This window comes from Sciurus carolinensis, chromosome 3 (genome assembly GCF_902686445.1).
Source record: "Sciurus carolinensis chromosome 3, mSciCar1.2, whole genome shotgun sequence".
Taxonomy (NCBI): Eukaryota; Metazoa; Chordata; class Mammalia; order Rodentia; family Sciuridae; genus Sciurus; species Sciurus carolinensis.
The window spans coordinates 180032269-180058383 of record NC_062215.1 but is presented as its reverse complement, the minus strand read 5'-3'; the positions used below and the strand labels follow the sequence as shown (position 1 = coordinate 180058383).

Below are 26115 nucleotides of genomic sequence, written 5' to 3'. Positions count from 1 at the left end.
TTCAAGAAGAGACAGGAGGGTGTGGTGAGGGTGGGGGGTTGCATTTCCTGTTTTCCGTCCAGATGGTGTTGGAAAACATTGCAGGAAAACCATGGAGACCCATGAAGAAATTCCAAAATTCATTCTTTTTGCCACCAGGGGTTGGGCCCAAAAGGTGGTGGGTAGAAGTGGTCATTTTTTTTTTTTTTTTTAAGAGCTGGGGTTTGCAGGAGTCCAACTAAACGCTTGCAGGGCGAGCACAGCGTTCAGAGGGTGACATCAGCTTGCAAGAGAGGCCAGAAGCAACAGAGCCTGGAGTCTGGTTTTCATTTACAGTTGGGTCAGTTCTGCAGTGAGGAGGGGGAGAGGAGGGGTCGGGAGGAAAGAGGAGGAGGAGGAGGAGGAGCTGGAGGGAGCCTGACTGTACCCCTGGACCCCGTCCAGTTTGGAGCTCAGTCTTCCACCAAAGGCCAGTCAGCTCTCTGGGCTCCAGCCTCCTGCAGGCTCTGCGGGGAGAATCGGCCTCCTCTGCTCCCGGAGTCCCCTTCAGTGGAGGAAGGCCGAGAAAAGCAGGGAGAGGCAGCGGGTGTGAAGCTATGCCTTCTGGCCAGACGTAAACTGACTCTAGAAGCAGGACGCGTCACCGGGCTTCCTCAGGGTGAGTGCCATTTCCCCGCGTCTGTGGGTAGAGGGAAAAGGCTTTTTAAACGGGAGGTGGCTGCTTCGAGGTGGCTTCTGTGGCTTACACTCACTCTGTTCATTGGCTTTCCATCCCTGTGTAAGATCTCTGGAAGGTTCTGCTGATCTTTCTTTTTTCACTTAGTGGCAACTGGGTTTTCCTAACATGGGGAAAGCCGTGGGTTGCCTGGGAGAACCACAGCTTCCCTTCCAGCGTGCGACTGGGGGCTGTCCATGCACCCTGAGCGTCCCTCGCTGCAGGGTTCTCGGCTCACGATTTATTTGGAGGTCTCTCCACCTTCCCGAGCCCAGCTGGATCTGCTTTGTTTGCAGAATTGTCTTGCTGGGGATCGCAGAGCTACCTGTGGAGCAGATCCTTCGGGGGATTTCCTCTGGGCTCTCTGAGGGTGACACCAGGTCAGGGTGTGCCCAGCAGGCCTTTTGCTCTGGGCCATCCATGGAAGGATCTTTACAAGATTGGGGTGACCCTGGTGCCCAGGCGCAGGGCCAGTCCACAGTACTCTGTCATGACCATCAGGGATTCATCTTTTCAGGAATCTGAAGTCAGTGTAAGATTTTGTCCTTTGGGGTTGCTTAAGGGAGCTGCTGGGGTAGAGGAGGAGAAGGAATTTAGTGCTTGTGCACCAGGCTGAGTGGATAAGGTGGGCTCCTGGGGCCAAGGGCCGGCCTGTGGTGTCCAGATGTGAGGCCCACGCCAAGCTGGGAGGCCCGAGTGCTGTCCCCTGGTGGGAAAGATGCCAGGTGGGGCGCCGACCCTCTCTCACTGAGTATGCAACTGTTCACTGATGGGGGCCAGCCTGTGTGGGGACCCAGTTCTATGTTAGAAAATCCACTTTGACTGGGGCAGGGGTGGGATCACAGAGAGGCCCTGTGAAGTGTGGGGGAGGCATTAAGGAAAAATCGGAGTTTCACTGTGAAAAATCAGCAAGCTCGGGGTGAATTCACAGACTGGCCTGGACGCCAAGAACAACCCGCTCTGAGTCTGGGGAGTACCTGCACCAGGGTAATGGAGGATGGTCCAGGCCAACTAACTTCTCTCCCAGTCCACGGCTGAGCCTGCTGAGAACCACAGGGTCTCGGAGTCTCAGGGGTGCTCAGGGCGCATGTGGATGGACAACCCCCAACTTCCCAGAGGACCTGTTCTTCATTTGCAAAAAGCTGAACAGAAGTGACTTTGAAATCAAAATGATACTGCTCTTCACCACAGTGATACTGAAAACGGGTGGCTCGGCCATTGTTGGTATTATCGGAACTTCCAAGTTCTTTGCTGGGCACAAGGCAGTGGAAGAGCTTCCAGGTTGGTAGCAGCTGAGGCATCATTTGCTGGCTGCAGAGATGCTGAGTGACCCCTGGGTCCAGACCACACTGCTGGGCCAGGCGCAGCTTCCACTACTATGGTGGGAGCAGAGGGGTCAGTGGGCTCAGCGGCAGGACCCCAACCTGGTGCGGGTCTAGATTTGGAAGGTGCTGCCTGATGGGTTCCCAAGAGAATTCCTCCTGTCCTGCATTCTCTCAGAAACAGCAGGACACTTGTTCAGGCTCCCTAAGGGTCTGCCGGCTAATGGAGAGAGAAGCATGGAGGGCTGCGGGGGTGGAGGCCCGGCCCGGAACACCCCGTGGGGTCCCTCATTCAGGCCACCTCTAGGTGGGGCCGGAAGTTCGCTCCATTCTGGGGTGGGCTTGCTGCTGGGCTCGAAGGCCTGGGGGGGTGCGAGGTGGGGAATTTCTCTTAGACATTCAAGGTAAGGGGGAGACTTGTCTAGGCACGGGCTTTGGTGACCGCAAGTGTTTCTCTCTTCCTCACTCATGGCAGTGAGCAGCCACGAAGTGGCCTTTGGGTGGGGAAGAGGAGCTGGGTAGGACACCACGCCTGGCGGGGTGCTGTATGTAGGTGGCCCTCGGGGACTTTTCCTATCTGGGAATTGGAGGGTGTGGCCACACCACCTTCCTGGGAGGCGCGGGGGATGCCCCAGAATGTCTTCCTGCATGCCCTGCCCCACCCCCGGAGGCCCTCAGGTGAGGGGCTCCGGGTCAGCACCCAAGCCCGGAGTCTGAATGATACTTTTGAGAAGGGGCAAGCACCTGAGGAAGCATTGCCCTTACTTCTACATTTTGCTCTATTTCCGTGCATCTCCCTGACTTATCCATATGCCTTTTTTGAGTTCTTATGTTAGAACTTAGTAATCACTTATGGTAAAGCAGGAAGAAGCTCCTCTGCTCAGTGGCCTGTTGATTATTGATCTGTGGTTCAGACAAATCACCTTGATCTGGTTCTGGTTGTGGAGCTGAAAGCTAGCTTGATATGAGACTTTCTTCCTCTTTGGAGGTTGGTGGAGAGCTTTTGCCACTGGGGCTTGGCTTGTTCCTCGCTGCCTCTAAGTGTATAGGTAGCTCGGGTGAAGTGCAGCTGTGAGTGGGTTGTGTCCCTGCACGGCTTTTGTTGTGAAATTCCACATTTATGATTTAAAATGCTCTAGCAATTTACGGATTCTATTGCATGAGACTTTCTTGCAAGCATACTCACAACTTCAGCAAAAATTTTATTTGAAAATTAGTTGGCACTTCTTTGTAGAAGAAGCTGGGAATGTGGTATCTCCCGGGGAAGACTGGCAGGTAGTGTCCCCGTCTGAATGGGACATTGTGTCCCAGGCGGCTTTCCCACACTGTCCTGCGGGAGTAAACTTTACATGGTGTCCTGTCTGCGGCAAGCAGGCAGTAAAAACACACCGCTGTGGCATAAATAGTTGATGATTTGAGGAGTGACCTGACATTTAAAAATTCTATTAGTAGTGAAGGAAATGAAAGCCCAAAAGGATTTAAATTTTAAAGCAAGGGAGCTTCGTGAGGTTTCTGTCAACTTGGACAGCTGTAAACTCAACAAGTAGGGTTCTTTGCATTCTCTGGTTTGTAGATAAAGTTTTCCTCTTTCCACTGTAAAAAATCCTAAGAGACAAAGCTACACTTTAAATAAAAGACATGCTTGCCGCTTCGAAATAGTGGTGATGAGTAGCTTATCCTGAGTGGGTGCCAAAAGATCCTAATTTTGTAAAGAGGATCTCTCGCTAGGAATTCATTACGTTAATTTTTAAAAATGTAATTTGCAAAACATTCTGGTCTCCCAGGTCTTTTCTGGGGAGGAGATGAAGTTTTGAGTAGGCACAGAACTCCCGGTCTGAAGATGTAGTTTGATTTCTTTCCTCTAGAGGGCGGTGTATTCCTCTACATGCCAGAAAAATCTGCTGGTGCATGGAGTTTCTCAGGGTGGGGCTGTGCAGGGAGTCAGTTGATTCACACCCCTGCAGAGCTTGTGGGTAGGTTTAAGAATGACGGAGAACCCGTTTCAATATGTTATAAATGTGACTGTTCATAATATCTGAGGTAGACATACACTCAGAATTTTGTTTTTGTTTTTCACCTTTCTATGTTCACGGGTGGCTAGGTGACTGGTCTTGGAAGGAGGTGCTCTGTGCTGCTAGAGCACAAGGAGAATGTTTAAGGGAAACATTTCACTCATATCTCGTTACAAAAGTTTAAGTGAGCAGCTGGGGCTTGGGAACCAAAGTGTATTTGCATATTCATGCTGTTTCCAGGTAGAACTATTACAAAGTTTAACACTGAAAGAGATTAAAATTAGCCGGTCCCGAAATTCCTAAGTATTCCTTACCTGCCTTTTGCCATTCCCCAAATGGACAAGTGATTTTAACATATTTTTAAGAAATCACACAAGCTATAATTATGAATGTCCCTATTCAAAGTCTTTGCTAATTAAAAGATACATTACTGAATCTCAGACCTATGACTTTAGCTTGAGATGACTGCTTTAGGAACCTGAGGTACAGAATTCCAGCTTAGAGCAAGGCAACATGCCTCACGTTGGTCTGTGTGTTCTCATAGTTATTTGGCTGAATAAGATGCGTTGGCTTCCAGGGCACTAGCTTCAAGATCAGAGGAGGGAGCAAAGATGCCTGAGATGTAGCCCTTGCCTCTCAGGTTGGTTGATCTCTGCTTGGTTATTTGAAATACTGAAAAGCAATGGTCTTCTTGGGTGTTTCCTCCCTCCGTTTGCACTCTAGGCGAGGTACATGACTGGTCTCAGACCCAGTGTGAGTAGCAGAAGCAAAACCCGCATCTCCTGAGTGCTCTACACCTGTCTGATGTCGGCCCCCAAGCAGACATCCAGAACTGGTTCACTGAAGCGGGTAGGTCTTTAAGAGTATGTTTTTCAGTATCCATGGAGAAAGGTATCCTTGCATTGACCAGTTTTTCTTTGGAGCAACATCTTTTAAGTTGATTGAGCAGAGAAGTAACTGTTGTTTAAAAAAAAAAATCTGGAAAGAAAAAAGAGAAAAAAATGAAACAAATACGAAGAGTTCTGCCAAACCCTCTCCCACAGGCAAATAGTCTTGTAGGGGTCTGGCTGCGTTTAGCAGAGCATAATCCCGCTGTTCTGAAGTTTCAGACTCATGGAGTACAGAGAAACACTGGAGAGTTGGGAGTGTAGAAAAACTTCAATGGGAACTACTTCTGTGAGATCCCTGGTGTGTGCCACACAGCCCACTGCTGTAGACTGGTGCATCGGGAATTGGCCTCGGATGGAGGACCTCATGGGTCAGTTTAACTTGAAAATTAAAACTTGAACAGCAGCTGGAGATGACTCAGTTCTCAAGGGAAACCATTCCAGGAAACTGGTTTTTTACTTCTGGAATCTTCATTAGTTGATTCAGCAGTCCAGCATCCCCCAGAGCTGCAGCCAGCTTAGCTGAACCCACAGATGGCCCTGAGGGTGCACCAGGTGGGGCAAGGGGTGGTGGTGGTGAGGGGGCCTCAGCCTCGGGCTAGGGGAAGTTAGGAGCCTCAGGACTCCTGCCTGCTCAGGTGATTAGGCTTGTTTTACACATTGAAAAAATCAGGCTGGCAGAGATTAACCGGCCATTACCCACAGAGACGATAAGTCAGTAGAATTTTGCAAGGTCTCTATTTTGGGGACTAATTTTCTCTTCTACTTGATTATGAATCAGAAAAGAAAACCTTAACTTTTGCACGTGATGTGAGAACATTTTTAGGCATTTTGCTTTAGTAATTCCACAAAAACACTGTGGTTTCAGAGAGGCCAGTGCCCCCGAAGTCCTTGGCCAAGAAAGGCAGAGATGGGGATAGATAGGGAGGGGCGCCAATCTGAATCCACAGTCTGGTGGGTCCAGGTGGGAATGCAACGTGCGTTGCTTTGGTTTGCTGGTGCTCTCCTCCATAATGTCACAGCTGATGGCGAGTCTGCCTCGTGGTTGTAATCAGCAGGATAGATGGAGGCCGAGTCTTGTGCGGCTGCCGCATATTTAAGAACGCAGAATGCTTTGTACATTAGCACGCTGGTGTCTAGCTTTTCAGGACAAAGCGGCTATGGCGCTGTCTGTTTCATGGTCATTGTCTTGGGTGCCAGGAATGTGTTTTTAAGCAAATTATCAAATATCTGGGCAATTAATCTGAAGTCTCTTCAAGTTGCCTCTTGGAGGGAAGGACACTCACCTGGGCGGAGCCTGGCCGGTGTCAGCGGGCAGTTATTTCCTCCAGGGAAGAGGCCGGCTGCCAGGGGCATCGCTGCCTTTCCTTTCTGCGTGGCTCTGTGGTAATCCATGAGCTGCGGCCTGGTTTCACCTATTGGATGTTACCAGAAAGAACGGAGGGTCTGGAGTCGGCTACTCAGAGTCTAACAAGACGCCAAAGGGCCACAAGGATGGTACAAGGTGATACCATCCTGCAGGATCAGAAGAGCTTTCAAATTTTGCTGCCACAGGAAATGCATTCCAATCTTGTTTGTTCTAGAGTGGTTCCACAGGGTAGAAATGCAAGATCCAAGCTGTAAAATAGAGGGTAGAAAACCAGCGTCTGATGTGTTGCTTTGGAGAAGTTTTCCTCAAGTCCTTTCAAAGCACTTGCTTTTGAGGATTCCCTGAGAGTCTGTCAAAGGGCAAGCCATATTAAATTCTATCCCTCTTCTCCCTACTCTGGGAGAACTCACGGATCCTCTCCCAGTGTCCTTGCTGGGACCCAGGCAAGAGAGAATGAGAAAGAGAACCAGGGGATTTTTGTTCACACAGTAGAGAATGGCGTGTGGCAAAGATGAGATTCCTGAGCGCCCCGAATTAATGAAACTCGAGTTCTCATTTGCCGTGGGCATGCTTGTCTCTGGAATGGTCTTTGTTTCTGCGGCCTCCACGTACTCAGGGCAGTTAAGAGTTAACAGAAGCCCTGCGTCTAGAGAGTTGGACTGCCTGCTTGGAGGAAACCAAATGAGACTTCAGAATGGGAGCTCTGGATGTGTTTAAGCCTTTGTTTTAAAATTATTTCCTTGTGTGCATGTGTGGGTCTCTCTCTTTAAAAAGATTTCCAGACGTGGAAAATGAAAAACTTTTGAGTAGGCTTGATGAAAACTAATTTCACAGAATTGCAGAATGGCCTGGGAAAGTCTTTGGAATAGGACTGAATATGATTTCAGGGAGAAGGGTGACCTTCAGGATAGGAGGTGCCTTTTATGTTCCAGGGGACAGCAAACAAGTGGAAAAAGTTGCTTTGAATCTTTCTGAGAATGAGACAGGGCTAAAATGAAGGAAATAGAGGTGCTAACTGGGAAGATGAGAACGGGAACGTGCTGAGCTTCTCTTCCCGATCTCTGGGGATAGAGTCTCTGACACAGGTCCGCCCACTCCTCCGGGTCAGGAGCTCAAGAGCCAAGTCTGATCCTTCTCCCCCATTTCCCTCCTCTCCCTCTTCCCCCTCCCCATCCTCCTCTTCTTCCCCCTCCTCCATCTCAGTAAGAAGAGCTCAGACATTTACGACCACCAAGGAAGTCTTTTCTCCCCAGGAGACATGGGTGTTTCCTGGCTTCTTCGCTTGGGCTTTGGAAGTGCAGCCGTGGGCTAGGCTTCTGGTTCTGTCTGATCTCTGTGTCCCTTCGCCTCACCTGGTTTTTACTCTCTCAGCTGTAAGACAGGGTAAAGCAGTCACTGGGTTGTGGGAGGAAGGCCCAGAACCCTGCTGTGGGACAGAAGCCCATGTGACTGTGTTCTCTCTCCTTCCTGGAGGTGATGGGGAAGGACCGTGGGAGGGGAAGGAGGCGGGATTGCTGCTTCATTCCCCTTTATTAAAATGGGTGAGCTGAGTCATCATTTGGGGGATGTGTTTGACATCTCCTACCAATCTAAGGAAAAAATCCTCCACCATTGGTTGCCAGCAAGTTTGGTTTTAAAAATCAAATCTCTAGAACATGATAAACAAGAGAATAGATTTAATTGCAAACCAAATCATTATATGCCAGATATGCCACAGCTGGAGGAGAACCCAGGACCCGCACGGTGGGCTCCTCAGCACGGTGGCAGCGTTTCTCGCACCTGGAGCTCAGCACAAGCAGACAGAGTGACGCAGTCATCAGTGGGCTGATGACTCAGTGCCGGTGCCTGAGTCTGAGAATGAGGCAGGGCCAAAATGAAGGAATTAGAAGTGCTAACTGGGAAGATGAGAACGGGAATGTGCTGAGCTTCTCTTCCCCATCTCTGGAGACAGAGTCTCTGAGGGGACAGAGTCTCTGACACAGGTCCGCCCATCCCTCCTGGTCGGGAGCTCAAGCAGCCAAGTCTGATCCTTCTCCCTCATTCCCCGGCTGCTTCTCAGCTGGAGGCGCTGTGCCCTCCCCTCGTCACCCTCCCCTCCTCTCCTCCCACCACCCGGGTGGGTTCTGGCAAAAGGGTTCCTGTGCCCTGGGTATTCAATCCATTGCTTTGGGTCCAGTGGGAAGCCCTGTGCGTGGGGAGCTAGCAGCTCTTCTCGAGACCGACCTGGGGAGAAACACCTTCACATGTGAAGTCCCAGCCAGGTAAAATTCACTTTCCTTAGAGAACGGTTGGAGCAGGTCATGGCTTGGCAGGTAGATCTCATCCTGCTACCGTCTAGACTTTACTGAGCACTGTGGAAGACTAGGAAAGGGCTTTGGAATGGCCGCATGTGGAGCCACGCATGTCTAACATGACGGAATTAGTGGACTCAGCACTTGCGGCGCTGGGTGGTTAGGATCCCAGGAGCGAGCCTGCGACACGCATGCTTCGCCCGCGGGCTCTGTCCTGGCTCCTGCAGAGGCGGCCCAGCACTTCCCGCCCCACACCTAGACCCGCGTGGTCACCCAGACCTGTGTTCTGATTTTTCCCTCTTGAATGATTGTACAGTACAGAGCTTTGTGACAAGGCCTTGTCATATCCTTGTGTCCTAATTCTTGAACAGAAATGCTACTTAAAATCATGCATCTCCTGCGTGGATGAAATATTTAAAGTAACTGAACAGGATCTCCCAAAAGATTGGCATCAAAATCTTCATAGGATTCCAAATTTTGTTCTTCTTCTATTTTTCTTTTCTTTCTTTTTGGTGCTGGGATTGAACCCAGGGCCTTAAGTATGCTAAGTACATATTCTACCACTGAGTTACACCCCTAGATTCTTGCCATAAGAATTTTGACTGAGGGGCTGAGGTTGTGGCTCAGTGGTAGAGCACTTGCTTCACATGTGTGAGGCACTGGGTTTGATTCTCAGCACCACGTATAAATAAATGAATAAAATAAAGGTTCATCAAAACAACAACAAAAAATTAAAAAAAGAATTTTGACTGAAGTTATGATGCTTAAACTTTGGGGGTAGGTGGGGGTAGTGGCATAGTTGCCTATTAGAGTCACAAAGAGCATGGACCCTGTGCCCAAGAAGCCCCACATTCACAGATACAGTTTTGTTCACAATTGTGGGAGAGTCACAGATGCTCTGAATCTGTGGGTCCCATATTAAAACATTGGTCTACACCAATTACAACATCACAAGTATAATTTTGGAAAGAACAGGCTATATTCCTGGGAAGACTCACTGAGATGCTTATTCTCAATCAAAAGTCTGATGATCAAAGCCAGCCTCAGCAATTTAGCAAGACCCTGTCTCAAAATAAAACATAAAAATTGCTGGGGATGTGGCTTAGTGGTAAAGTGCCCTGGGTTCAATCCCTAATACCAAAAAAGGAAAAAAAAAAAAGGTTTGATGATCACATTTTTTATATCCAGGGGCACGATATCACTGAGCCACCTCCCCAGCTTTTTTTGTTTTATTTTGAGACAGAGTCTCTCTAAGTTGTTGAGGCTGGCTTTGAATTCATGATCCTCCTGTCTCAGCCTCCTGAATTGCTGGGATTACAGGTGTGAGTCATTGTACCCAGCTTGATGATCAATTTTAACAGAAAGAATCAAGAATAGCACATAGTGCAGTGTGCTTTATGTAATTTAAAGTGTATATCATTAATTCATTGAGGGCACACAAAAAGCACAGACATCACACTTTCTTTGTGTTTTTGTGGAAAAAAGCTTCAGGAACGGTGTCTGTAACAGAGTGGGGAAGGCAGGCAACGCTTGAAGGAAAGGTCCGGAGATTCCCAGGCAAGAGCCCGGGCGTGAAGATTTGCGGAGAGAAGGGCCACACCTGGGCCGAGGGCGTGGGGGGTCATTGGTGGCAGAGGGAGAAGTCACCAGCCCTGCAGTGGGCTCTGCACTGTGTGTGGGGAGAGCCCCGAGCCCACTGTGACTGGGACGTCACCAGCACTCAGGATGACTGCCCAGCCAGCGTACTGACCACCAGAGACGGGCCTCCTGTTCCTCTAGCTGTGCCCAGCAGGCCTTGACAGTCCCAAGCCAAGAGGACAGAATGAGCCTCTCCCATTGTCACCACTCACTGCGGTCCCTGGCTGCGGAGGGAAGCATGCTCTGTGGTGACTGGCTTCCTGGACTGTTAGGCAGTGTCCCTTCTCGTCACCCATACAGTTCCAGGAGGAGGTTGCCTCAAAGGGGCTCTGTCTTGGCCCCTGAGGTCACGCCTTCAAGTCCCCCCGGTCAGACCACAGGGAAGGGGGTTCCATCACAGGGCTCGACCCTCCTTGGAAGCCTAGCGTCGCAGTGGTCTTGCTATTCTCTCTGCTTATTCTTTCCAATTCTGGCAGGTGGAGCCCAGGAGCCCAGGTCTGCGCCTTCCGCAGGCTCTTCCTGGGGGGCCTGACCTGCACTCAGGAGGGGTCAATGGCAAGTCCGTGGCTGACCTTCACCTTTCCTCTGTGCCTGCTTCCCCCATGTCCTTGGGTGGCAGCCTCAGTAAGGCGCTTTGCTCTACCTAAACCTTCCTGCCGTCTTGCTAAGTGACCCCTCTGGACCTCAGACCCCGCCTTGCTCATGGAAAGCCACATCATAATTAGTCAGTCAGACTTTTGTCTGCCAGCCATCTCTAGACGGCCAGCCTGGGAACTCAGGGCCTCCTTACCTTCGGCTTCAGTAACTGTGTGGGGAAAATGGAACTTTTGCATCATAGAGAGGATGGCCCCTGGGATCACAGGCCCCTGGAGACCCATGGCGGGAGGAGCAAGATGCTTGGGCTGGGCTGGAGCTGTTTCCCAGCTCGGGTGCTGGTTAGGGCAGGTGTGACTAGGCAGCAGATCTGAGTGTTCACATCAGACGCTCTTCCACGCTCTCAAGGCTCCAGCCTTCTCCCCAGGCCCGATCCCCAGGCTTCTCTTCTTCCTTTCCCCGCGTTACAGCAGGGACAAATAGAGTGTAACTAGAATCCCGCTTTCCCTTTTCAGCTCTTAAACTTAAAAACAAACAAACAAACAACAAAACAAGCTACACGTGCCTCATTCTTGCAAATGGATGGCTTCATGTTAGGGCCCGTACTTACCACGCTTTTGAAAACTGGCCCGTGATCTTTCCTGGCCTCCTTGTTTTCACTTACTCCTTTCATTGTGGTAAAAACACAAAGCATAAAATTTGCCATTTACAAAATGCAGTCTGTAAAAAATGTTTAAAAAAGTAATTAAAACAGCAGCAACAACAAAGCCCAGTTGACCTAGATCACCTAGTCTTGTTCAAGTGCACACTGTGATGTCGGCACTACCATGGTGGCATTGCCTCAGGGGCATGTCTTCGGACACACCCCGTCATTAAGCCGTGGACGACTGGTGCTTTATAATGGCTCTAGTCTCTCCCTGGGGCAGTCACTCACCCCTGCCTGCCATTTAGCTGATCCTGGAGAAGAGTCGCTGCGTGCCCAGCGAGGCAATGAGGTGCTATGGACATCGGGTCCAGGTCCTAGTGTGGGGGTGTGGCCAGAAGGCCAAACCTGCTCCGTAGTGACATCTAGGTTCACAACACCACAGCAAGTCTGTGAACATGTGACAACACCTAAGCCCCAGGGGTCAGTGGGAGGCTCCTTCAGCAATGGTAGCTGTGTCCCAGCCCAGGAGCACTCTGTACAGCAGGGAGCATGTTTCCAAGCCTGAAGCATCAAACAGGTTCCCCATGAGAACCTGGGGAGGGCCTGGGCCGAGGGGAGCCCCTCATCCTCAGGGCTGGGTCTGGGTGCATGGTGGAGGCTAGAAGATGAACTGGAGTCAGAGGCTGGAGGAGAAGGAGCAGAATGGAGGCAGAGGGAGACGACTGTAGGGAGAAAACTGAGCTGGTGATGGGTCCCCGAGGGGCCGGCAACGCCAGAGGGGCCATGTCTGCCCCACGGGTCACAACTACATCCTCATAGCTGTCACAGTGCTGGGACAGGACACTCCTCTGTTCCCAAAGGGGTTAATGGAGGCTCTCGGGCAGCCCTTCCTGCCATCGTTTGCTCCAGGCATTTGTGTGGTAGTATTGAGGTGATGGCGCCTTTAAGAGGTGGAGCCTAATGGGGTCTTTAGGACACTAAGGGCATGCTCTCAGAAGAGATCCAGGTGGTTCTCTCAAGAGAGTTGTTATTAAAAAAAAGCAAGACTGGCTTCTTCTCATCTCTCCCTCTGCCTTCCTATCTACTTCCTTTTCTCAAGCTCTCCTGTCACTGCGATGCCATCGACCATGTGGTCTTCAGTGGAGGTGGGCTGATGCTGATACCATGTCTTTGAACCACCAGAACTGTGAACTAAATAAACTTCTTTAAGAGGAAAAAAAAATTGCCATTTAACTGTCTTTAAGTGCACAGTACAGTAGCATTAGCGGCATGACCTCGTGCCACAGATCTCTGGCGCGCTCTGATTTTGTGAAACAGCTGTAAGTCCATCAAGGGGCAACTCCTTTCCCAGGCCTTGGTGGCCGCCGTTCCTTGTATTCCTAGAGTTTGACTACTTCTTGATACTTCTTAGGGGATCATGCAGTGTTTGTATTTTTGCAACTGATGGATTAGCACAGTGTCCTCAAGTTTCTCCCGTATTCTAGCCTAGGACAGGGTATCCTCAAAGGCAGAATTTATTCCATTGTGTGTGCTCACCACATACCCTATTCATCTGCTGATGGGCAGCTAGGTCATTTCCACCTCTTAGATGTTACGAATAATGCTACAGTGGATGTGGTGTGCAAGTTTCTCTTTGAGATTCTGCGTTCAGTTCCTTTGGATATAGACTCATAAGTGGAAATTGCTGGACTATATGGTAATTCTATTTTTAGTTTTTTAAGGACCTTACCTACATTTCACATAGCAGCCTCACTCTGTTTCTTTCCCGCTAACTGCGCTAGACTTCCAGCTTCTCCACGTCCTCATGGAAATTAATGTTTTCTTCGTTTGATGGTGGCCCTCCTGATGGGAGTGATTCCTCCCCGTGGTTTGGATCTGCCTTTCCCGATGACTGAGGCTGCGAACATCTTTTCATGCACTTGTGGTCCATTTGCATATCTTTGACCACTTAAAAACCCGGTTGTTATTCCTGTCGTTGACTTCTTCATGTATTCTGGATATCAAGCCTTGCAGATATTTTCTCTCATGCACTCACTTGTGTCTGCATCTGTCGGCTCCTTTCCTTCACGGGCAGAGGTTTTCCAGTTTGAAATAGTCCCATTTGTCCGTCCATTCTCGGTTTTGTTGAATTGCTTTTGGTATTATGTCCAAGAACTGGTTGCCAATCCAGTGTCATGAAGACTCCCCGTGTGTCCTTCTGCAAGTCTTATAGTCTCATTTGGGTCTTTCCTCCATTTTGAGTCTATTTTTGTGTATGGAGTGAGGCAAGAGTCCAGCTTCATTCTTGTGCGTGTGGACACTCACTTTTCACAGTCTTGTTGATTGAAGAGACTGTCCCTTCCTCCTTCATCACCTTGGTGCTCCCATTGAAGATCCTTTGATCCTTTGGGGGAGTTTCTGTTTCTGGGCTTCTCTTCTGTTCCACTGGTCTTTATGCCACTTCATATTATTTAGACCCCTTGAGCTTTGTGGTGTATTTTGAAATCAGGCAGCGTGATGTCTCTGTCTTTGCTTCTTTCTCATTATTGAATTGGCCACTTGGGATCCTTTGCAATTCCCATTTTAGTATTTTTTTTAATTTCTGAAAGTTGCCACTGACATTTTGATAGGGATACATTGAGTGTGATTACATTTGAGTTTGCCTAGGGCTGTACAGACATTTCAACATGCATCGTCATGACTATGAACATGGGATGCTATTTATTTGTATCTTCTTTAATTTCTGTCAGCATTGTTTTGTGGGTTTCAGTATACAATCTTTTTCCTCCTTGGTTAAATTGATTTCTATGTATTTTATTCCTTTTGATGTCATCATAAATGGGATTGCTTATTTTCTTTTTGTATGTTTCATTGTTAGTGTATAAAAATGCAAATGATTTTAGTGCCTTGGCTTTATACTCAGCAACTTTGTTGAATTCCATCACTAGTTCTACAATCTCTTTCTCTCTCTCAATGTGTGTGTGTGTATGTTTGCAAACTTTAGGGTTTTCTACATATAGGTCATGTCCTCTGTGAACAGAGATAATTTTACTTCTTCCTTTTCAGGTTGGATGCATTTAATTTTCTTTTCTTGCCCAATTGCTCCAACCAGGACTTCCCATAATATGTTAAATAGAAGTTGTGAGAAAGGGTATAATTGCCCTTTACTGATCTTAGAGAGATTCCAGCTTTTTACCATTGGGTATGATGCTAGCTGTGGGTTTTCCCTGCATGGTCTTTATTATGCTGATGTATTTTCTTTTATTTTGTTGAGTGTTTTGTTACGTTATTAAAGGTTGCTCAATTTTGTCAAATGCATATTCTGTGTTCATCGAGACGATCGTGTGGTTTCCATCCTTCCTTCTGTCAATGTGATGTATCAACTTTATTGACTTTTATGTGTTGAACCATCCTTGCATTCCTGGAATATAGCCCACTTGATTATGATATATAATCCTTTTAACACATCCTTGAATTTGGTTTGCTAGTATTTGTTCAAGAATTTTTCATCAATATTCTTTTAGAGATATGGGCCTGTATTTTTCTTTTCTTGTAGAATCTTTGCTTTATTTTGCTTTCAGGGTAATGCTGGCTTCATAAAATGAGTTTGGAAGTGTTCCCTCCTCTTTAATTTTTTTGGAGGAGTTTGAGAAGAGTTGGTGTTAATTCTTCTTTAAATGTTTGGTTGAATTCTTCAATGAAGCATTCTGATGCTGGACTTTTCTTTGTATGAGACTTTTGATTACTGATTCAAACTCCACAGTAGTTATGTCTGTTCAGATTTTTAAAAATGTTTCTCATGATTCAGTATTGACAGATGATACATTTCTGGAAATAATCTGATTTTTCTAGGTAACCCAACTTGTGGGTGCATTTCTGTCCTTCCTTCTTCCAGGTCTCATTGAGTCTTGTCGGTCATTCCCATCTTCTCAACAGCAGGAATATTGTGCCAACCATTTCCCAGGCCTGATTTTCTCTTACCACACTGCCTGCTCAGGGAGAGTCACAGTATCCTCCAGATGGGGATGTGAAGCCAGGATACAGGCATTTGGACTTTTGTGAAAGTAAAATTTAAAAAAAATTGCACTTGAAAATCTGACATGTACTTGCAAACCAGAGAGAAAGAATTCAGCATCAGCATTCACGCTGATGCTGTGTGCCTCTGTATATTGTAATTCATAAGGACTTCTTTTTAACCTTCAAATTGTAACAATGAAATATACATTGTGAAGGCAACCCAATCTCCTTAGATTACATACATTTCAGTTTCTTAAACCCAATGGAACTTCTCACCTAACTGTGATCTGCCTCAAATAATTTCCAGTATCAGTGTGCCCTGAAGCTCAGTATGAGAAAAAAAGAAATGAGAATTTTAATTCTCATGCATGAGAACTCATGCTGATGGTGACATTGGTTCTGGCCTCACCCCTGGGACTCTTTGGAGAAACTTTGGTCATCTGCACAGTCCAGTCCTCTTGCTGGGTCCCTGGGAGGTAGTGAGCTCCACCTTCAAGGGACACGGGTTTGTACTTGCAGTTAATGGAGTTCAGGAGAACCAGCATGGCCCAGGTTCAGGGGATGCCTGGGCAGGTGGGGAGGACTTCAGCTGGTGCTTCAGAGAAGCAAGGACTCGGAAAGACCACACACAGCCACAAAGAGTCCACTGCTCTCTGAGGGTGCCCCTCGTTGCCTGGGGTGTGAATGACTACTGTTGAAAAGATGTTGTAAAGTGTTTTGGTTGATTCCGAGTTCAGTGAAGTGCAGCAGGCTTCTTTATATTGTTGCTCTGCTTCTCAGTTGCTGTGTGTTCTGCACATTGTAATTATTCCAGAGGCAGGCTTGCTTGCCAGGGCTTTCTGAACTCTGTTGCTTACGGAACCCCTGCCTTCCCCCCCACCCAGAACATTTCATGGAATGAGGGTTCCATGGCCTCTCCTTTGGGAAATGCTGACAAAACTTGCCTTGGAAGAGAATGGGAGTAAGAACCACTGACAACTCCTGCATCAGGCATTTAACAAGCCGCTGGCTGTACAGTCCTCCCAGGAGCTGGCGAGAGGGGTGTTAGTCTCATTCCTGAGTTATAGATGAGACAGAGGCTTCGAGCAATTAAGTGACCTTCCCAAGGGAGGGTGTGGTGGATCCAGGGTCCAGGTTTATCTGATTTCAGGCACCTTGTCTTCCCCCACACCACTGGCTCCTTATCTGATTCCTAAAAAAACAAAATTGAGGCTACTGAACGAGATGGACTAGCTATCACATCACCATGGAGTTGCCAGGAAGGAGAAAAACCGCTTTTCTTCTTATCCCCTGTCTCATTAATCTTCAGATGCCATTTGAATACCAAAATGACTCTTATTAGCTGTGTGACTTGGGTCGTTTCGGCTCTGAACCCCAGTTCTTCACTGTAAGCACAGGGATAGGCACCTACCCAGAAGGATCATGCACAGACAATGAGATGAACCATGAAAAACTGGCACGCGGTAACTGGACGGCTTGGATAACGTTACAGACAGTGGCCTGAGAACATTCGAGACTGAAGGGGTTGCCAGTGCTCTTTTCCCTCGACCACTGACCGGGGAAGCCCTGACCAGTCTGGGCAAGAAGAGTCACTGCCGTGTAAGCCACAGGCAGGATGGGGTACACACCTCTGCACAATGAGAAGACGGCTCCCCCAAAGTTCTTCAGAATTCCCAGACAGAGACAGGGAAGCGTCAGGCCAGGCGCGGGGGCCTTCTGAGTACAGGGTCCTGTTGCAGCTGAGCCTCCACAGGGGAAGCCAGAGCCTTGAGCCCAGAGGCAGGAAAGAAGTGCCGACCTGGCCAGGGTGCTTCAGCCTGGACAGAAGGCCGGGCGCTCCCTGGAGGGGCCTTGAGGAAGTGCCCAATCACCCAGCTGATCTCGCGGGACTGGAGAGGAGGCCGAGAAGGCCGATGCGAAGCCTCGAGGTAGGGAGGGAAGATGTTGGCAGGGAGCTCAGTGGCACGGCTCCTGAGTTCACGCGACCCTGAACGTGGCTGCCTGGAAGCCACAGTGCAGCCGCCAGCTGGTGCTCAGTGCGGGAGACTGTGGCAGCGGTCCGGCTGGGCAGTCTGGTCAACTGAACCTCGCTGGCTTGTTCCACTGTGAGGTTGCAGTTGGCACGCAGCAGGGCACGTGCTGAGTAGCAGTGGGGAAGGACAGGTTTGAAAGTGTCCCACGGCCATTTCTGCTTTACTTTGGGAGGAAGAGAAGGTTTGATTGCATAGTTCTTATCTGCCGTTAAAGTAATACAGTCATTAGGGTCAAGGACGCCCATTCATATGTTTACTTAAGCTGCTTTCACAGTGGGAACACACGCTCGGTTCATTTGCTATTAATGTGAATAAAGAGAATGCTTTCAGACTGTGGCGAAGCCACTGTCAGAGGCCATTAGGAAACGTCACTGTGCTCTTCATTCTGTGTGTAAAGATGTCCAGCCGGGACGCCAGCAGCCTCATCACAGGGGCCCATGAGCTGTCCACAAAGGGCATGAGGTCTCCTGGGACAGAGCTCCCTCTGGCCACCTCACACATACTGCGCTCCCTCCCTTCCTCCTCTCTGAAGGATTCCCGGACAGAGACGGCAAAGCATCCAGCCGGGCTGTGGGAATCTCCCTCCCTCCCTCCCTCCCCCCTCCCTTCCTGCACACACATGTGTCCAAAGCTTATGTCCTTGACATATATCTGTTTTTGTCCATTCACCCATCCACCCACCTATCATCTGTCCATTCATTGCTGGTTCAAAGAACGGATCAGATACAAAGTTGCACTGGGAGGTCTAAAAAAGACATGAAAGACATGAAAAGCACAGGATTCTGAGGAATTTTTCAGCATGGGCATTAAAAAACCCTGATCATTCTCTTTAAAAAATTTTAAAAATTTGTTCTAATTAGTTGCCTTGACAGTAGAAGCATTGATGCCTTTTGATAAATCATTGGTAAATGGAGCGCCATCTCTCATCTTTCTGATTGTGCACGTCGTGGGATCACCTCGGTGTACCTGAGGGGATAATGTCTGCTTCGCTCCCCTGTCGGTCCTGCCCCATGCCACCTCCCCTTCACCACCCTATGCCTAATCCAGAGTACTCTCCTCTCCCTGTTTTCTCTTTCAGGTTCATACTTGGTGCTTAGACAAATTCAGAATGAGGAAGCATCGACACTTGTCCTCAGTGGCCATCTCTTGCCTCTTTCTCTCAGGCTTTTGCATGACTTATGCCCAACAGCAACAAGCAGGTAAGGTCCAGAAACATCCTTCATTTTATAAAGAGGGGTAGCCTTCTTTGATTTTAGATCTTAGCCACACAAGCTCGATACAGAGCTTAGGCCTCTTTTTAGACAAGCCATTTGTCACAGGAGATGAATTCTGCTTACAGACCCCTCGGATGCTCTTCACCCAGGGAGAGATGACTTAGTTTACTACAGAGTTAGATACCTTGGAGTTGGCTTGAAAGAGCGTGGCTCTTCCCCTGGGTGTGAGCGGGAGGTTTGCATCTCGAAGTCCCACCTCCTGGGGAGCTTCCCAGCGTGCTTGCCACTGGCGGGTCTCTCAGCACATAAGACAGGGAGCAGACAGCTCCAGAGGGGGACAACGCTTTTCCCTGGAGGACAGGCAGAGCACCCTCTCTGTGTCTCTAGGCACAGAAGGACTTTTTCATTTAGCATCATTGGATCTTTAAAACAACTATTTCCTAAAACTATTTTTTTAAAAAATCGATCCTAGTGATCCTATTAAGACTTTGCCTTTAGAGTTTTGGAAAAGTGAGAAAAGCTTCTTGCATTGCCAGTGTGAGGAATTAATTGACTTGGGTTCGTCTCCTTTGCCTGGAGAGCAGGCCCTCTGGCGGGGACTCTCCTGCTGGGTCAGGCTGCGCCCTTCAATGTCAAGGGACATGGGCTGGGGCCTCTGGCCATACTGAGGAAAGCAGAGTCTAGGAGTCAACCTGGCACGTGGTCCTCTCCCTGGGCCGCTGACGGCTGCTACCCCAAGTCCCTGTGTTCCAAGAAGAACCAGGTCCCGCTGTGAACAAGATCAACACAACCTGATGTCTGTGATGCTTTTCTGGCTCTGAAAGATACACAGTAACTGGTTAGATAACCTTTCTCCCTGCTCAAAAATCTGAGAAAAATGAGCCTTCCTCCTTTTCTACATTTACAGTCTTCCCCACTTTAAAAGATGTAGTCATTGATTTTTTGCAAATTACCCAAAGCATTAGGGGTTAGTTCATGTAAAACAGCATAGTAGTCACTTTGCCTCCTTGTCAAGGCCCAGTTTTATGCCCCAGACCGAGGAATGAGCTTATAAGGTGACAGCTGGTTATCCATGGTAAGAGGCCCCTCTGGTCTGGTCAATGGGGTCTTGGGGGTCAAATTGCAGTGAAGACTCATGTTTGAGTTCGAAAACACCTAGGAGGTTTCTCCCACTCTGGAGCATGCTGCTGGCCCTGAACAGTGGTCATTCAGTGTGGAATTTGGGCTGTGACCGGGCACTGCAGCTGTTGAGTCCATGTGGCTGGGGCCCTGCTTCTCAGGTAAGGCTGCCTGTCTGAATTGCATCAGGTGTGAATCTGTTAGTAGCAGCATAGCATAAGCTGAATTTGTTTAGGAAGTTTTGCACTGATAGGAAGTGATTTAATTGTTTGTTCAGTAGAAAAATCTAAAACAATGTCTTTTTTTAAAGATGTCAAAAATGGTGCCGCTGCTGATATAATATTTCTAGTGGATTCCTCTTGGAGCACTGGAAAGGAACATTTCCAACTTGTTCGAGAGTTTCTATATGATGTTATAGAATCTTTAGCTGTGGGAGAAAATGATTTCCATTTTGCTCTGGTCCAGTTCAACGGAAACCCTCATACCGAGTTCCTGTTAAACACATACCGTACTAAACAAGAAGTCCTATCCCATATTTCCAACCTGTCTTATTCTGGGGGAAGCAATCAGACTGGAAAAGGATTAGAATACGTAATTCAAAACCACCTCTCTGAGGCTGCTGGAAGCCGGGCTGGTGACGGAGTCCCCCAGGTTATTGTAGTGGTAACCAATGGACACTCGGAGGACGGCCTTGTTCTACCCTCAGCGGAACTTAAGTCTGCTGATGTTAACGTGTTTGCAATTGGAGTTGAGGATGCAGATGAAGGAGCATTAAAAGAAATAGCAAGTGAACCAGTTGATATGCATGTTTTCAACCTAGAGAACTTTACCTCACTTCATGACGTAGTAGGAAACTTAGTGTCCTGTGTGCATTCATCCGTGCGTCCAGAAAGGGCTGGGGACACGGAAACCTTTAAAGACATCACAGGTAATGGCAACCTCGGCAGGCTGCCCCTGCCCTGCTGTTCTTTGCAGATGAGCTTGGCAATCGCTGGCCTTAAAGCAATGCCCTGGCTAAGAGATCTTGGGGTGTAGGGAAGAGATGACTGTTCATGGGCTTAAAAACAAAGGTTTGAAGACCTTCTGGAGCCTTCTTCTCAAACATAGCACTCGACTACATCCAGAGGAGGTCTTTGTTTTTGAAACAGCTAGTATTTTAGCTAAAAGCCACATTCTGATATGATCACAGAAGGGGTCTCAACCTTCCTTAGGAAAGAAAGTGTCCAGAAGACTAGGCAGCATCTGATAAAAAGCATCCCCAATCTGCTCTAGGGCACAGAGACCTGCTTCCTCAGCAGCAGCTCCATGCCAAGAGGGGCGTGACCTGACAGGGAAAGCACGTCCACCTTCGGGTCCGGTGGAGAGCGGAGAGCTCCTCTGCTCTGCTCTTTTTCTGAATTCATTTCAGAGAATTGATAGAATCAAAGTGGTAGGAACCGTAGATGTGACTGAGTACAAATCTGTTTGGAAGAGGTTGAGTCCTAGAGGGCTGGGGACATGCTGGCCAGGTGCAGCAGTGGAGGCCTTGGACCTTGGCCCTGGAGCAGGTGGCTTATGTGTCCACCATGCCATAGCTGTGGCCGGGCCCTCCGAGCCTCTTTGGATTCTCATGGTCCTCACCAGGGCCACAGTGACTGGATATTACATGGCCGTGCTGTTTCACAGTGACCTGGCGGAGCTAAGTGCTGTCAAGATATTTAACCAGTCGAGCCCATTAACTCTCCTTCCAGTGCCAAGTGCCTGAAGGGCTGGAGAAGGAATATGATGAGCAGAATTTCAGAATGTACTGGACCACAGCAGCCCTGAGTAGTGCACGGGGTGAGGCTTCCTTAGTGGCATGGCAGGGTGGAGGGATGCCCTGTGCTAGAATGGAGTCCAGAGTCCAAGCAGCCCTTTGGCAGCAGAGAGCTGAGGGTTTTGGGTAGAGCAGGCAGGGAGTTAGGGAGGAAAAGATGGAGAGTTGCATCCTCCACATGGAGGGTAGGGAGGAGAAAGGGGGCTGTGTCCAACAATTTTGAGATGGACAGGGACTTCAAGAGGAGCTGGCATTGGTCACCCCCGAGAGGGGATGATGGGGCCGTGGCATCCGAGCTTGGTTCTGGGAGGGCTTGCGGCGGTGCAGGAATGACTCAGGGTGAGACGAGCCACAGGAGGCTCAGGAAACAGCTGCTGACTTGCAAATGGCCCAGTTGCCATTAGAATTGCTGGCTGAGGAACCCTCAGTGTGGACGCCCATGTGGACCCCGACGGCGTGGGAGTCTGGCCTTCTGCAGACACCCCAGGCACTCTCAGAATCAAAGGAGCTTGCAAGGAGGGAAAGGCAGAGAGGGGAGAACACTCTGTGTGGGAGGAAGCGGAGTGATAGCCCGTGAACCCCTGCAGCAGCCCGACATGGGGTCCCGGCTGGGCAGGAGCAAGACAAGAGCTGGACGAGGTGCAGAGACGTCCGGAAGCCAGAGGACCAGCGGCCAGGAGGGGTGGGGAGGGCCGAGTGCGAACAGGGAGATGCTTCCTGTAGAGAGGGGACTTCTGGGGCAGACGGTGGGACTGGTGGTGTTTCAGGAGCTGTGCACAGTGTGGCCACACATGCAGAGATGCATGGACAGGCCCACTGGGGATGAGGAGGCTGAGGAGCTGAGAGACTGGCGCTCAGCAGGGTTATCACGTGGACTTCAAAGTCTCTGGAGATGACCCCAGGGCAGTGTGGATGCAGGCGGATCCTGGTGGAGCTGAGGTCACTTAGAAGGTTGGGGAACTCCTGAGCCTGCCTTGCTACAGCGAGAGGTGAGGAATTCTTGAATGAAGAGGGAGTAATGGACACTGGGGTCAAGTAGGCAGGCACAGCATGGAGGAAGTGGTTGGAGGGAAGGAGACCAATGGGCAGTTCCCTGCTCAGCCTTGGGAAGTGCTCACCACCAGGAGGGCTGCAGGGACGGGGCTGGAGGAGAGGTGACTGGGCAAGGTCAGAACCTGTCCACCAGGACAGTGGAAGCAGCAGGAGGAAGAGAGCTGAGGCTGAGGTGTACATCACCCCGAGGGGACACGTGGGGCACCTAAGTAAGGGCAGCCGGAGCAGGGGAAGCCTGGAGAAGGGCAGAGCTCTCTTCCCTGTGGCCAGAGTCATGGGGCAGCTGTAGGGAAAGGACCAGACAGGGCTATTCACAGCAGAGAGTCAGAAGGCGGGGCAGGGAGAAAGACGGCAGGTGTCAGCAAAAGGAGCGGCTGTGGTGGGCGCAGAGCTCGGGTGGCCTAGGGCTGCAAACCAGCCACCCGAGGTGTTTCGGATGGTTGTTCTCAAAGGCCTTTCCGATGGTCCCCATAATTTCGACTTGGTAGGGGCGGAACAGCAGCTGCATTGGGGAGGGTCTGCTTCCCAGGAGAAGGGACGAGGGACGGTCTGGAAGGCCTGCCCTGCCGCTGCCCTCCCTGGCGTTGATACTGGTCCTTCCAGGCTGCAGGAACGGAAGGTGTTGTCCTCCAGGCAACCCCAGGCCGGACACTCCAGGTTCCAAGGAAACGGCCGGGGCACCTGGACCACCTCACTGCTGCAGTAGTCAAGGATTCACTCCTCACCGCCTTAGGCACACGGGGACGACAGCAGACATGTCCAAGGCAGGGAGGGGATCCGTAGGGAAAGGGCATGTTTTAAACTGATGCCTTGGCAAACTCACAAGAAGGCGTAGCCAAGTTGCCATCACGTGCAACTGTTCCGTAAATGGACAAAACCGAGGTCACCACAGCAGAGCCGGGCCAGCCCCTCAACACTGTGCATCTCCACACGGAAGAGAAAACCTTTGTTTTTATGCCAGGCAAGCATCTCTGTCTTCTAGAGTCTTAGCCGCTAGCAGCCCAAGGTGGACCCTGTCTGTGTTGCCTTTCTAATTAACTGCATATTCTGCCTCGCCTCTGGTGTCACATCCACTGCATGTCCCTCAGCAAAATGTAAAGCAAGACTTACCGAGCGGGACGTCTCCGCTTACGGCTCCTGGAAAAGGCCAAGGGGGGCCTTCTAGGGCTTTTTCTCTGGTTCTGGGTCCACTCGGTCACTTTTCCTACTACTGTATTCTTGGTATAAAATAAGGACACTTTATACATAAATGTTAATGGTTGTCACTTTCTAACTGAACTCGAGTCAATCTCTAATGGTTGTGTTTTAAAAAAGCCCTTCGTCAGCCCTTTTAAAGCCCTATTCTAAAGCAAAGGCTGAAGGAAGCAGTGAGGATTTCAGCATAGACTTTCTTTTCAAAAATGAAAATATGAAGATTTCAAAACTTCATGAAGCTTATCTACAATTTTTTGTTTTGCATAGGAAATAAAAATGTGACTTTTTTCGTAAAAAAAGGAAACATCACATAAACTAAGAACGGCACCGTACCTAGACTACAGGGCTCAGGAAAATGGTGTCTCCAGTTCCACAGAAGGAGCCCAAGATTTTTCCTTGGAGATTGTGAAACTTTTCCATAGCAAATGCCATCAAGGGTGGGATCCATGAGCCATAAAATCGAAAAACCAGACATGCTCATATTTTCAAATTCTAGAAAGGGCTGACTTCTCCTGGAGTTACTGTTGGTTGTTGGTACACCTTGCTCTCCACAAGCGCCCAGGGATCTGGGGTCTGCCTGAGGCTTCGGCTCTCCAGATAACCAAGCATGCTCTGTGTGTCCCATTACTGTGTGTGTAAGAGGATGGGGTTTTATTCAGTGATGACAAATTATCCAACGTTTTTTATGACCTGCTGTTGTAGATGTTCAGTCTCTTAGGAGAGAAATGTTCACACACTTTCCCTCAGGGATCATTTGTCTTATTAAACTATTATAAATGGCTACCCAAACTAAGTAATAAATGAAGAAGGCATAGTGTCACACTGTGACTTAGGTGTCATTTTTTATCGGCCAGACTAATCACAGTGAAGTCTTTCAAATGCTGTGACGTGATGCGTAAGTGGCAAATCTTTCTGTGTCCCACAGGGTCGTGGGTTTTAGCTGGAAATGTTGAGGAATTCTCTGATGTGGTGTGCAGAGCCTCTGCCCTTTGTGACAATCCAGTCATTTCTGAGGCCTGTTACAAAGTTCATACTCCCGGCTCTGCCCTTCCCCAAGAGCCTTCAGGAAGCTTATGCTTTGGCAGAAGAGTGACAAACACTTTGGATTGAGAAAAGGCCCAGTCCTATCTGATCATTTGTGCAACAATTATGGAAAGCATGAGATCTTTATGCAGAGCCAAACAGCACTCCTCTCATGAGGTCTTAGGAGCGGCAGTATTTCCAGGTTACCGCAGTCACCTGTGCAAAGAATGAACTTGCAGGGTGCTGTCAGGCCCTCGTGTATGTAGGGGAGGGGAGCAGTGCTAGGTCGGGCATCCCTGTGGGCAAGCTTGGGTAGAGCATCGTCTCTTTAGAGCAGAACACTTTAATTTTATAAGACAGGATTTGTATCCTTTTCCAGAATTACAGTGAGAATAAAAACAATAAAAATCAATTTTAAATCCGGTGTTCATTGGCATTAAAATGATCAGAACAAATGGTCTTATATGTAATATTACAATTATGCCTCTAATATATCTTTCTAGAACTGCAGAATGTAAACATTTGTGCACACAAAGAGTCTCTTCTTGTCCCTAACACTTAAGTTATTGAGAACACTTGCTAGAATAATTTTGCTTTAAATCAGCCTGATTTAAATGTTTGAAATGAGACGTTGAAATATCCTGTTCTGGTTTGAAAGCTGATTGCTTGCCAGTCTTTGCTCGGTGCTTCTGTGTAACCTCCAGTCTCCTTAGCAGAATGGAAGGCTCATGATCACAGGGGTGGGGAGAGAAGGAGGTCGTGGTCAGTCACTTTTACATCCTTGAAATGATTCCAGAGCTAATTCTGATTAAGGTTTAGCAGTTGCTTGTGGTCCTGCTAGGAAATCAGTTTAAGATGTCATAAAAATAAGGTTGGATAATTATGTCATGACTGGTTTCATATCACTCTGCTTAACATTATTCTGCATTATATGACTGAATACAGAGGCAATGGCAAAAATAAATGAGTAAAACATCCAGCCCAAATCCAGGCCTGCATTTGAGTATGGCACAACTAAACAGCGCATGGGCAAGAAAAATCAAGCTTCAAATTCATCAGAGTATTTTAAAATTGAAACTCTGAATGTAGTTTGAATTTGAACCCCCAAGGTTGTAGGCCCTCCACCATTTTGGTTTTTAAGGAAAGAAAGGAACTAGTAATTATTCAAGGAATCACTTAACACTCTTGGAGGCTGAGTCACAAAGTTGTGAACCTGGGATTCTGTTTATAGCTGT

At 48.7% G+C, this 26115-nt stretch overlaps 1 protein-coding gene across 1 annotated transcript in view; it reads left to right on the top strand.

Moving 5' to 3' along the window:
- The first annotated feature begins 360 nt into the window (after positions 1–360).
- The window catches only part of Col6a3 (collagen type VI alpha 3 chain), an 80813-nt gene continuing 55058 nt past the window's right edge, over positions 361–26115 (top strand). The window contains 3 exon segments of the mRNA XM_047544329.1: positions 361–637; positions 18561–18681; positions 20126–20743. Coding sequence (XP_047400285.1) covers positions 18591–18681; positions 20126–20743 — 709 coding nt within the window. The 5' untranslated portion in view covers positions 361–637; positions 18561–18590.